At 47.5% G+C, this 12,718-nt stretch overlaps 1 protein-coding gene across 2 annotated transcripts in view; it reads left to right on the top strand.

Annotated features, from left to right (window-relative positions):
* The window catches only part of spns2 (SPNS lysolipid transporter 2, sphingosine-1-phosphate), a 75,150-nt gene extending 62,690 nt beyond the window's left edge, over positions 1–12,460 (top strand). The window contains exons 12-13 of one of the 2 annotated variants that reach the window (XM_054730900.2): positions 1,091–1,127; positions 12,205–12,460. In XM_054730900.2, the coding sequence (XP_054586875.2) occupies positions 1,091–1,127; positions 12,205–12,231 (64 nt within the window). In that variant the 3' untranslated portion in view covers positions 12,232–12,460. Of the gene's footprint in view, positions 1–1,090; positions 1,138–12,204 lie in introns of both variants that reach the window. The other variant, XM_054730901.2, reaches the window with a different exon arrangement.
* The last annotated feature ends 258 nt before the right edge of the window (positions 12,461–12,718 follow it).

Below are 12,718 nucleotides of genomic sequence, written 5' to 3'. Positions count from 1 at the left end.
TTAATTAGAAATAAAAGGTTGAAATACACAGAGCAAAAAGAAAGAGAGCAGGCCCGAATGTCTGTCTGTAGCGAAATTAGCACCTTATTCACAAACGGTCACAAATGTTCTTTGCACCGATGCAATTTGATCACATTTAAATTAGATGCTGTAATTTAGTGTGAAATGTTTGCAGTCTCCTGAGAGCTCAGGGAAGAAAACAGCGGAAAAGAAGCTTCGGGGGGGGGGGGGGGGGGGGGTGGTTGCTGTCACAAAAAGAGGGTGGGCGTGTCAGGAAAAGTCAGCAAAAGCAGCATTTTCATTGTTAAAGGTCTCATTCACTGAGAAGCCATTTAATTCTAGTTCTTTTCGAAGTATATTTAATAACTCTGAGTTGCACATGCATGCAGAAAAAAATAGGTGGGTGAATGCTTGGGTCAGAAAATGCCCACTTCTTCTACATCACAGAGAAAATTAGCTTTTGTAGATTCACCCACCTTTGATTGCAACCATGGAGGACTGTTTTACAGCCAGGAGAGAGCAGAGCGCTCTCATCTATTAAAAACTAACTGTTAGCATTAGCAACTCTACGACATGGCTGAACACGTTCAGGCTTGTGTTGTTTGTGGAGATAAAACATCAATGTTGCAATGTTTACTCATGAAAGAAGAGTAAAGGAAGGGAGCAGACGAGTCACATTGCTGTTAGCCAATCAGAGGTGAGAAGGTCGTATATCATGAATATTAATGAGTAAGACACCAAATCTTGAAGTTTTTGACTGCCAGTGCCACCTTCTGTGATAAACTTATCCTACCCAGAACAGGAGTGCGAGAGCTTTTTTTCCAGAGAACACAACTCACAAGACATTCATTTATGCGAGAGACCGCAGCAGATGTATTGAAACAACGAGTGAATTAGACCTTTAAGTAAAGTAAAAAGATATGAGGCAAACAAAATCACTCTCGCTGATTTTAAAATGGAACCCTGAATGTGATTTGGTTTTTGATTTTTTTTTTGTATTTTTTTTTACTATCCAAAAAAAAACTTTTTTTCTTCATTACTTTTGTGCCTGTTTACTTTCCTTCTTAATTATTATTTCTTCTTATTTCAGGTTGAACCAGTCCACACATCGGTCCTCTTCCGTCAAGGTATGACCAGGTAAATTACAGCTTCATTTAAACACTTTAATGCTTTTCACATTAGCACCTCTGAACTCCTCCTCCTTGAACCGTCACCTTATCGTGGTGGAGGAGTTTGAGTGCCCTAATGATCCTAGGAGCTATGTTGTCTATGGCACTTTGTGCCCCTGGTAGGGTCTCCCATGACAAATGGGTCTTAGGTGAAGGGTGAGACAAAGAACGGTTCAGAAGATCTTTCATGGACGTAAAAACAAAGAGGCGAAGTACCCGGCCTGGAGGGTTACCAGGGTCCCAGCCTGGAGCCAGGCCTGGGGTTGGGGCCCGTGAGCGAGCCCCTGGTGGCAGGGCTTTCGCCCATGGGACCTGGCCAGGCCCAGCCCGAACTGGATACATGGGCTCATCCAACTGTGGACCCACCACCTGCAGGAGGAACATGAAGGGTCCGGTGCAGTGTGGATCGGGTGGCCGACCGAGGCGGGAGCCTTGGCGGTCCGATCCCCGGACAAGGAAACTGGTTATTGGGACATGGAACGTCACCTCGCTGGCGGGGAAGGAGCAGGAGCTTGTGACAGAGGTTGACCGGTACTGGCTAGATATGTTGGGGTTTACCTCGGGGGACGAGAGGGTAGCTTCCCTGCGCCTTCGGGTCGGGGAACGGGTCCTGACTGTTGTTTGTGCTTTTGCGCCAAATATCAGTTCCGATTACCCACCCTCGTCCCTGGGACGAGTGCTAGATAGTGCTCCATCAGGGGACTCCATTGTCCTGCTGAGGGACTTCAATGCTCACGTGGGCAATGACAGCATGACCTGGAGGGGTGTGATTGGGAGGAACGGCCCACCTGATCTGAACTTGAGAGGTGTTTCTTTATTGGACTTCTGTGCAAGCCACAGTTTGGCCATAACGAACACCATGTTCGAACATAAGGATGCACATCGGTACACTTGGTACCAGGGCAGCCTAGGTCGATGATAGACTTTGTAGTCATATCATCTGACCTGCAGCCATATGTTTTGGACACCCGAGTGAAGAGAAGAGCGGAGCTGTCAACTGATCACCACCTGGTGGTGAGTTGGATCAAATGGCAGAGGAAGATGCCGCGTAGACCTGGCAGACCCAAACGCATAGTGAGGGTCTGCTGGAAACGCTTGGCAGAAGAACTTGTCAAGACGGTCTTCAACTTCCACCTCCAGCAGAGCATTGACCACGTCCCGAGAGCAGTGGGGGACATTGACTCCGAGTGGGCCTTGTTCCACTTTACGATTGTTGAGGCGGCTGTTGCTACCTGTGGTTGCAAAGTGGCCGGTGCCAGTCGTGGTGGCAACCCCCGTACCCGCTGGTGGACACCAGAGATTTGGGGAGCCGTCAGGCTGAAGAAGGAGGCCTACAGGGCGTGGCTGGTCTGTGGGTCTCCAGAGGCAGCAGACGGGTACCGGATAGCCAAGCGGGGTGCAGCAGTGGCAGTTGCCGAGGCAAAATCTCGGGCGTGGGAGGAGTTTGGTGAGGCCATGGAGAAAGACTATCGATCTGTGCCAAAGAGGTTCTGGCAAACTGTCGCCTCAGGAGAGGGAGGCAGCAACTCGCTCACACTGTTTACAGTGGGGATGGGGAGCTAACGTCCACTGGGGCAATAGTCAGGCAGTGGAAGGAATACTTTGAGGAGCTCCTCAATCCCACCTACGCGCATTCTGAGGAGGAGCCAGTGCCGGGAGACCTGGGGATGGACTGTCCAATCTCTGGGGGAAAAGTTGCTGAGGTAGTCAAACAACTACACAGAGGCGGAGCCCTGGGGGTGGATGAGATTCATCCTGGCAAGGCTATGGATGTGGTTGACACATCTCTGCAACATTGCGTGGTCATCGAGGCAGTTCCTGTGGAGTGGCAGACCAGGGTGTTGGTCTCCATCTTTACGAAGGGTGACTGGAGGGTGTTTTCCAACTATAGGGGGATCACGCTCCTCAGCCTCCCTGGAAAGGTCTACTCCAAGGTACTGGAGAGGAGGGTCCGATCGATAGTTGAATCTCAGATTGAGGAGGATCAATGTGGTTTTCATCCTGGCCGTGGAACTGTGGACCAGCTCTTTACCCTTGCAAGGGTGATGGAGGGGGCAGGGGAGTTTGCCCAACCAGTCGACATGTGTTTTATGGATTTTGAGAAGGCTTATGAGCGTGTTCCCAGGGGTACCCTGTGGGGGACGCTCCAGGAGCATGGGGTGGGTGGCCTTTTGTTAAGGGCCATTCAGTCCCTTTACCAGAGTAGCGTGAGTTTGGTCCGCATAGCCGGTAGTAAGTCGGACCTGTTCCCGGTGAGGGTTGGACTCCGCCAGGGCTGCCCTTTGTCACCGGTTCTGTTCATAAATTTTATGGACAGAATTTCTAGGCTTAGCCATGGTGTGGAGTGTGTCAAGTTTGGTGGTAGGAGAATCTCGTCTCTGCTTTTTGTGGAAGATGTGGTCCTCCTAGCTTCATCCAGCTCTGACCTTCAGCTCTTGCTGGGTAGGTTCGCGGCCGAGTGTGAAGCGGCTGGGATGAGGATCAGCACCTCCAAATCTGAGACCATGGTCCTCGACCGGAAAAGGGTGGCTTGCCAACTCCGGGTCGGGAGAGAGGTCCTACCTCAAGTTGAGGAGTTTAATTATCTCGGGGTCTTTTTCACGAGTGAAGGTAGGAGGGATCGGGAGATCGACAGGCGGATTGGTTTGGCGTCTGCAGTGATGCGGACGCTGAGCCGATCTCTCGTGGTGAAGAGGGAGCTGAGCCAGAAAGCCAGGCTCTCGATTAACCGGTCGATCTACGTCCCAATCCTCACCTATGGTCATGAGCTTTGGGTAATGACCGAAAGAACGAGATCGCGAATACAAGCGGCCGAAATGAGTTTCCTCCGTAGGGTGGCCGGGCTCAGCCTTAGAGATAGGGTGAGGAGCTCGGACATTCGGGAGGGACTCAGTGTAGAACCGCTGCTCCTCCGGATCGAAAGGAGTCAGTTGAGGTGGTTTGGACATCTGGTCAGGATGCTTCCTGGAAACCTCCCTGGGGAGGTGTTTCGGGTATGTCCTGCCAGCAGGAGGCCCCCCGGGTCGACCCAGGACACGTTGGAGAGGTTACATCTCCAATCTGGTCCGGGAACGCCTTGGGGTCCTGCCAGAGGAACTGGTGGAGGTGGCTGGGGAGAGGACGGTCTGGAGCTCCCTAGTTGAGACGCTGCCCCCGCGACCCGGACCCGGATAAGCGGAGGAAGACGACAACGACGACACCTCTGAACTCCTCTTGAGTGTGTGGAAAGCAAAAGGCAACACATGAACATTAGTGTTTCCAAAGCTCTCCTCTCATTACCTACCAGGCATCATTTATTTGAGTTTAGCAGAACTTTGGTGAGATTTTGACCCTGAGGTCACACAGGGCATCCCGACTGTCGAGCAGATAAACATGATGATGCTAAAATGACTGCTCTGTGAACCATTTCCCATCACATTGTACTCTGAGAGACATTCTTGGAGTTGGCCAACTAAAAGGCTTTTTATCACAACCTGAGCTGCCTTTCCTACTTCCTGCCTTTATCAGACTCACACACAAACCCTGTAATTATTAACCCAGAGGAAAAACACAGTACTTGGCAGAACACCAGCAAATTCTATATAACCGAAACAATGGGGAGCTGCTGTAACTGCAGCTAACAAATAACAGGGATAAACTTTGACTCCTGATAAGAAGGACAAGAAATCTGTTGTGGCTTATTTGAAAAGGTTAACACTTTACAGCAAAAGGTCAAGGTCCTTTACTCCTTCCTTGTCTGGGTTCATTTTTTCCAATACAGAGGATCTTATAATGGCCATCTGTTCAGTGCAAAACTATGGAGGTGGTCGAAAGATTATGAGGCACTTGCTCATTTAATTCTTAATTTATTTAAGGGGAAAAAAGATCAAAGACTCCTTCTTGACCTCCTCAGATCTGATTTTGTATGACAAAAATTACATCAATGTAAAAACCAAAAAATGTGCTGTAGATGGTAGGAAAATTGACAGGATGCATAGACTTCAGTCCAGGAAGTAGTGTGATCAGCAGCCAAAACGGCAACTGCCTGTAATATTTGGGAGAAGCAGACGATAAATGAATCCTCTTGGCCTCAAAATTCGTTCTAGGACCCTATTTTCCATATTTTACCTTTAAAAAGAAAAACTTTAATGGAGACATTTTGTGACTTTTTAAAAATATATATAACAGTTATTTAGTAAAAAACAAATACACACATTTTCAGGATAGTCTTTGCAGAGAATCCCTCTCACACAAGGAGATTTTTGGCAGTTTCAGTACCTTCCAGAATGAGCTGTTTCAGGGCTCTGTCACCTTAAGACAAGCTGTTGCTGGCCACGCCCACCACCCCACTGCTCAAGCTGCTGTAAGCGCAGAAGCTCTGATAGCTGAAAGGGACTCGGAGTAGAGTCGCTGTTCCTCCAGCATCAGCTCTCTCTTGCTCATGAGATGTGGTTGTATTCTACTTTCCCTGTTTATGACATCACAAACGGGGACTTTTTGAAATGGCTTGTTTTAGGCACATAATTCAAAAGCTGACAAAAAATGGATTGACAGGTGTTTTTTACATTAATAGTGGTTTTAGAGGTAATGGAGACCCACATGGAGGCACCAAGGGAATAAAAAGGTTAGTTTTGTGCAATTTGTCTCTTTTAACAAGAGGCCTAATTAACAAGATATCACTACAAAGATGAAGATTAAGTGCAACAACTGAGACCTGGTTTGAAAGTAACAAAAGGTGAGAAATCAACCAATTGCGCAATAAAACAGGAAGTAAAGTTACAGGAATGAAGGTGGGTGGGTTCTAGATTATAAAAGTAGTAGAGGTTGATATTAACCAAGGACAGACATGAAAGTGTCTTGCAGAGACCGCTCAAGCCTTTTGTCCCCAACTGGGACAAGAGGACAATGATCACAGCAACACAAGGTCAGTGTTGTGCATTCCTGTCCTGCATAGATGCTCCATGATGATTGATTTTCAGCTCATTTGTCTCAGATTAGTATCAATTATTTGAGGTGTTTTCCCTTAAGTCCGACTTACAGATAGATACTTCTCAGATCACCTTCCCTCCAGGGAAGAGCACTTCACACTTGCTGATTGTACAACAAATGCTTCTTTCTGAAACAAGCCACATTAAAAATCAGGGAAATGGTTGTAATAAGTAAAAGAAATTTAACAGGAAGTGAATCAAAACCATTAGGAGGAGAGAAAAGGCACCTCACCTAAATAAATGAGGATAAAAAGAGGCGGTGATTGTATAAGCTGTTAGATATCGCAGGCTATTAATCTCCCAAGAGCACATTCGGATACTGAGATCCAATTAACTTCGTCTTCAGCCTCTTCTGATCAGGTCCGCCCTCCCCGCGCCACCCACACCACAGGATTAACGTGAGGACATCCCCGAACTAGAGGGGCTGTCAAAACATTAGCTGGAGATCCAACCGTGGAGCTTCACACTCATTTTTTTAGAAACCGCAGTCCCATGCTTCCCAAGAGGAAAATTCACATAAAAAAACTGGGATTCAGTCTTCGCCGTCCAACGTTAAACTGTTTGGACAGCTGCAGGCACATTCTTTGCTGCTTTTGCACTGTTATCACTCAGCTAAAGCTCCAGCTCTTTGTCTGAGTGGGTTCACAGTTCTGGGTAGGGCACTAACCACAGACCACACACACATAAAGGTGTGACACTGGAAAACCTTTTGAATTTGACATTATTTTGTGTCATTAAGGGACGACGATTCTTTGCAGAACCACTCATTCTTAAAAGCGAAGCCATTCAGATCTACAGCTACGCTAACCCCAAGGCGTTTTCACTCACAATTTGAATCCTTTCAGCCAAAGAAAACACCATAGGTTGGTTTGATTTCACTTTGTTCAGCTGCCAGACCAATTAGCCCTTCCTCTTTGCTCGTGAAGCCAACGTGCTGCAGCACGGCAACCAGACGACTGCTCTCGCACGTATCAAAGCGTTCACAACTCTAATTGTGCCTACATCCCACTAGCAGCTCAGCAGTCTGAAGCTTGGCTCACAAACAATACGGCAGTAATTGACAATAAAGTGAGGAAAATGGTTCATCCCTAAATGGACCAGATCTGCAAACACAGACCCAAAACAGTAAAATTCAATAAAACTATCTGTTGAGGCTAATTACCTCTGCTGAGGTGTCAGGGACACCATCTAATCTGTTTCTGCAAGTGACTTATGGGCCATTCCCATCTGTACCGGGTCGGCCCGGGCCGGGTAGCCCCAGTCGGCCCCAGCCTGGCCCGGTTGATTCCACACATCCTTGTCTTAAGCCCATGTGGGCTGATTCTACCCACCAATCAGAGGCTTGCTCTAATGGAAGGTGTGATTGGGCTGATTCTACCCACCAATCAGAGGCTTGCTCTAATGGAAGGTGTGAATTTGCTGTCAGCAGTGGGCGTGTTGGCCCTGGTCGGCCTGAAGCAGTACCCCTCGGGAAGAGGGCCGAGAATGAGCCTTGGTTGGCCCGGGAAAATTCCAGGCCACCCAGATATGTAAACAACCTATGCTACCCGGCCCGGGTTGCCCCGGTACAGATGGGAATGGCCCATTAGAGGCTCTGGGTGGGTGATTGAGGCCTTTAGGTGATAGTCTGGTGTTGAGAAGGGCAGCAAAGAAGCCTTTCTCAACACTGGAAATGATTTTACAAGGTTGAATAACACCACTTAAGATCTTGAAGAGATTACCTCTCTCTAGTTATGTCTTTGTTTAAAAATTCAGAAAAAGGCGTATAAACTCTTACCAGAGGGAGGTGGTCAGAGGGACCGACGGCACCAAATGGCAGCCTCGCCTCTGTCAGACCTCCCCAGGGCGGCTGTGGCTACAAGTAGCTTACCATCACTAGCAGTGTGTGAATGTGAGAGTGTGTGAAAGCGTCTTTGGGGGTCTTGAAAAGCGCTATATAAGTTCAATGCATTATTATTATTATTATTATTATTATTATTATTACCAGATCGTGTAATTTAAGTGATGAACACAGAGGTCATATTTTCAGGTCAATAATCAGTCATGTAAAAAAATTCGAACTGAGGTACAAGAAATGCATTATTTAAATCTGGGATCTGGGAACAGCATCATGCCACTTCATGTGACAATGCTACCCCATCGGCTCTCTCAGTTAACCACACTTTCTCCCACACTTCTCGTGCATCTGGCCGAGGTGGTGGAACGGGCATGCTAATTTCCAACAAATGGATATACAATCAGTTGCTACCCATCACTAAATACAACTCCTTTGAATACCATGCCATCCAGGTAACTGTACTGAAAAAATTCTTTTTGGTTGTCATATATCGCCAACCAGGTCAACTCGTAGACTTTCTTGATGAACTCGACACTCTGCTCTCCTCCATTCCTGAGCACGACTGTCCCACAATGGTCCTTGGAGACATGAATATTCACCTGGACAATCCCAGCTCATCAGGCTTCCTGTCACTAATGTCATCATTTGATCTAAAACTAGTACAAAGTCCTCCAACTCACAAAGCTGGAAAAGCACTTGGCCTCATTTTCACCAGAAACTGTGCCATGGACACAATCTCTGTCACACCGCTGCATCTTTCCGATCATTACTTCATCCGTTTCAGCTCGACTCTACAAGGGAGGTCCACTGCTTCCTCCCCAATGGTCTCATTCCGCTGCAACCTCCGCAATCTGGCACCCAACCACTTCTCCTCTCTTGTTGCCTCCACTCTTCCATCTCCCAGCACATTCTCTGCTTATGAAGTGAATGATGCCACTGAGTCACTCTGCTCCACACTCTGCTCTTGTCTTAACAGCTTGTGCCCTTTAGCCACTAGACCTGCTAGATCCTTGGCTAAATGATACCCTCCGGTCTCTACGCACCAATCTTAGAGCTGCGGAACGGAAATTATGCAAAACAAAAGATCCTGGTGATCAATTGAAATTTCATGAATTGCTGTCCTCATTCTCTGCCAGCATCACTGATGCAAAGAAAGCTTTCTACACTGACAAAATTCTCAGCTCTACTGACTCTCAGAAACTATTTTCAACATTCAAAACTCTGCTCAACCCTCCATCTCCACCTCCAACCAACAATCTATCAGCTGACACCTTTGCCTCATTCTTCACTGACAAAGTGGCAGCTATGAGCAAACAGTTTACTCAACTGGCCACTCCTGAACATTCACTACCTCAAACTCCTTCTAGCCCAACCATCTCAAGCCCCACTGCTTCATTTTCCTCTTTTTCCCCTCACTGAGAACTGTGTGTCCAAGCTTCTCACGTGCAGCCGCCCTACTACATGCCCACTTGGCCCCATTCCGACTAAGCTGCTCCAAGCTATTGCTCCTACAGTAGCCGCAGCAGTCACACATGTGATCTATGCTTCACTGACATCCAGTACATTTCCCACCTCTCTCAAGCATGCTCAGGTTAAACTGCTGCTAAAAAAACATCTCTTCCTCCTAATCATGTGGAGAACTACCAACCTATCTCTCTCCTCCCTTTTCTGTCCAAAATCATTGAAAAGGTGGCTTTCAAGCAGATCACAGAATACCTCTCACAAAACTGTCTGCTTGACCCTTACCAATCTGGGTTCAAAAAAGGCCACTCCACTGAAACTGCTCTGTTAGCAGTGACTGAATCCTTAAAAGAAGCTAGAGCAACAGGCAAATCCTCAGTGCTTATCCTGCTCGACTTATCGGCTGCATTTGACACTGTCAACCATGGCTTCCTTTTGCCCACACTCTCTAGCATGGGCATCACAGAGAAAGCACACGCCTGGTTTGAATCGTACCTCACAGGACGATCATTCAGTGTATCTTGGCTTGGACAATTCTCTACCGTGCACCATCTTGCCACATGAGTCCCCCAGGGCTCTGTACTAGGACCTCTTCTCTTTTCCATATACACCACCTCAATGGGTGAGATCATTCGATCACATGGCTTCTCCTACCACTGCTATGCAGACGACTCCCAGCTCTGTCATTTGCACCGGACGACCACACTGTCTCTGCACGAATATCAAACTGTCTCTCTGACATATCAAAATGGATGAAATCCCACCATCTCCAACTCAACCTCTCTAAAACTGAACTACTTGTCATCCCAGCAAAACCATCCATACAGCACAATATCTTAATCCAAAATGACTTCCTATCTCCTTCAAAGGCAGTTCGAAATCTGGGTGTTGTGATTGATGAACACCTGACCTTTAAAGATCATATTGCCTCTGTTGCTCGTTCATGCCGCTTTGCGCTGTATAACATACGAAAGATCAGACCATACCTAACACAACATGCCAACCAGCTCCTGGTACAATCTACTGTAATCTCCCGCCTCGACTACTGCAATGCCCTTCTAACTGGTCTTCCAGCCTGTACTTCTCTCGCTCTGAACTTGAGACTGTTCTCCACACCTTCATCTCCTCATGCTTAGACTACTGTAACTCTCTTTTCACGTGTCTGAGCAGAACCTCCCTGAACCGTCTACAGGTGGTTCAGAACGCCTGTGCTCGGCTTCTGACCAAGTCCTCCAAACACACCCACATCACCCCGCTTCTCCTCCAGCTTCACTGGCTGCCAGTCAACTTCAGGGTTCATTTCAAGATCCTGGTTCTGGTCTATAGGGCCTTACATGGACAAGCACCATCTTACATTGGTGATCTTCTTAGTCCCTACACCCCCAGCAGGTCTCTGAGGTCCAGTGATCAAAGCCTGCTGGTTGTGCAGCACCAGGCTAAAGACCAAATGTGACAGATCATTTGCTGCTGTTGCCCCCAGACTCTGGAACTCTCTCCCCCTGAGCCTGAGATCAGTGGACTCAGTGGTCTCCTTCAAAAAGCAGCTGAAGACTCACTTGTTCAAGCTGGCTTTTGTATGACCTTCTTCACCACTCTCTCTTCTGCTCTCCCCACCTATTCCACCTTCCTCAGGATCCAGTGATTTCCCTCTTTCCTGTTCATTTTCTCTCTTTCGTAACATTTTTTCTTTTAAATCCCAATTGCCTATTTTTACTCATTTTAAATATATTTTAAACATTTTCTAAATGTTTTTTTTATATTTTTACATTTTTTTTTTTTTGTTTTTGTGAAGCGCCTCGTGATTTTTATCTTGAGAGGCGCTATAGAAATGATTTTTTCATATTCTTCTACTGTGAGACCTCTTCAAATGGTCCAGAACGCAGCGGCGCGTCTGGTCTTCAATCAGCTAAAAAGAGCACACGTCACCCCTCTGTTCATTGAGCTCCACTGGCTACCGCTAGCAGCACGCATCAAATTCAAATTGCTAACACTAGCATACAAAGTCCAAGATGGTACGGCTCCCATCTACCTGAATCCTCTTGCAAAGGTTTACGTCTCGGCCCGGCCGCTCCGGTCATCACAGGATTGTCTGCTCGCAGTGCCTACACCACGCTCAGGACAATCCAGACTCTTCTCATGCATCGTTTCACAAACGTGGAATGACCTACCAAGCACTACCAGAACAGCGGCTTCCTTTTCAATTTTCAAGAAACTCCTGAAGACCCTGCTCTTCAGAGAGCATCTTCTTAACTAGCACCCTCCCCACACCCGTCCCCTTCTCTACTGTCCACTCCTTGCTCCCTCCTCTCCATGATTGATGTCAAGTTGTTGTTGTTGTTAGCCTCAAGGGCAACATGCTGATTATCACTTATAAGTCCCTTTGGACAAAAGCGTCTGCTAAATACATAAACATAAACTTCAGATCATAGCTGTTACAGGTGTGTGTGTGTGTGTGTGTGTGTGTGTGTGTGTGTGTGTGTGTGTGTGTGTGTGTGTGTGTGTGTGTGTGTGTGTGTGTGTGTGTGTGTGTGTGTGTGTGTGTGTGTGTGTGTGTGTGTGTGTGTGTGCCCTGCATTAAACATTCTGCTATGTGTTGGTATGTTGATGTGCAAGGCTATATTTGGGTCACATGGTGGTCCTGGTGTGCAGGCGACACCAGGAAGGTCCATCCAGATGGCTGAAGGGGCTGTCGACCTCCACATTAATTACATGAAAGGGTCCTGTGGTGAGGCCAGGCTCTAACTCCCCTTTGTTCTTCTATTTTCATCAGGTGGTGAGCCAACAAGAAGCCTTCTGAGCAAACTAAAGAAGATGCTCTCCGTCCTTTTATCGTCCTCTTGACTCCTGCTGCTCTTACACGCTCGTGGAGGCCACGCCAAACTGAAACGAGGGAGCGTCTTGCCCCTCCTCAAACTGCCAGTGAGGAAGTGCTCTGCTGTGTGCTGAAATCATCCCTCCAAACAACGGAGGTTTCATCACCTCCGTCTGCGAGGATCCACTGAACCTTCCAGGGGGGATTTCGTACCCCTGGGAGTCCTAATGCCATACTACTGAATGCTGACCCTGAACCCACCCTGCCTGCCTGCCTGCTTGCCCAGCCGTATGTCTCATATGTGTCTGTCTGTGTCTTTCATTTGGCTGTCAACCTGCACCAAGTGCCATAGCCTCATGACATTCCTTCGGACTTTGCACTGAGTTCACCACTGGCTATGTTTACATGCACGTAACAGTTCTGGGATCATCAAGCTGTGTGTGTGTGCATCTTTTAGATTCTAATGTTTTGC

The sequence above is a fragment of the Nothobranchius furzeri genome, chromosome 10, assembly GCF_043380555.1.
Source record: "Nothobranchius furzeri strain GRZ-AD chromosome 10, NfurGRZ-RIMD1, whole genome shotgun sequence".
Classification (NCBI taxonomy): domain Eukaryota; kingdom Metazoa; phylum Chordata; class Actinopteri; order Cyprinodontiformes; family Nothobranchiidae; genus Nothobranchius; species Nothobranchius furzeri.
The sequence above is the reverse complement of the archived record's forward strand: the minus strand, read 5'-3'. Positions and strand labels throughout refer to the sequence as shown.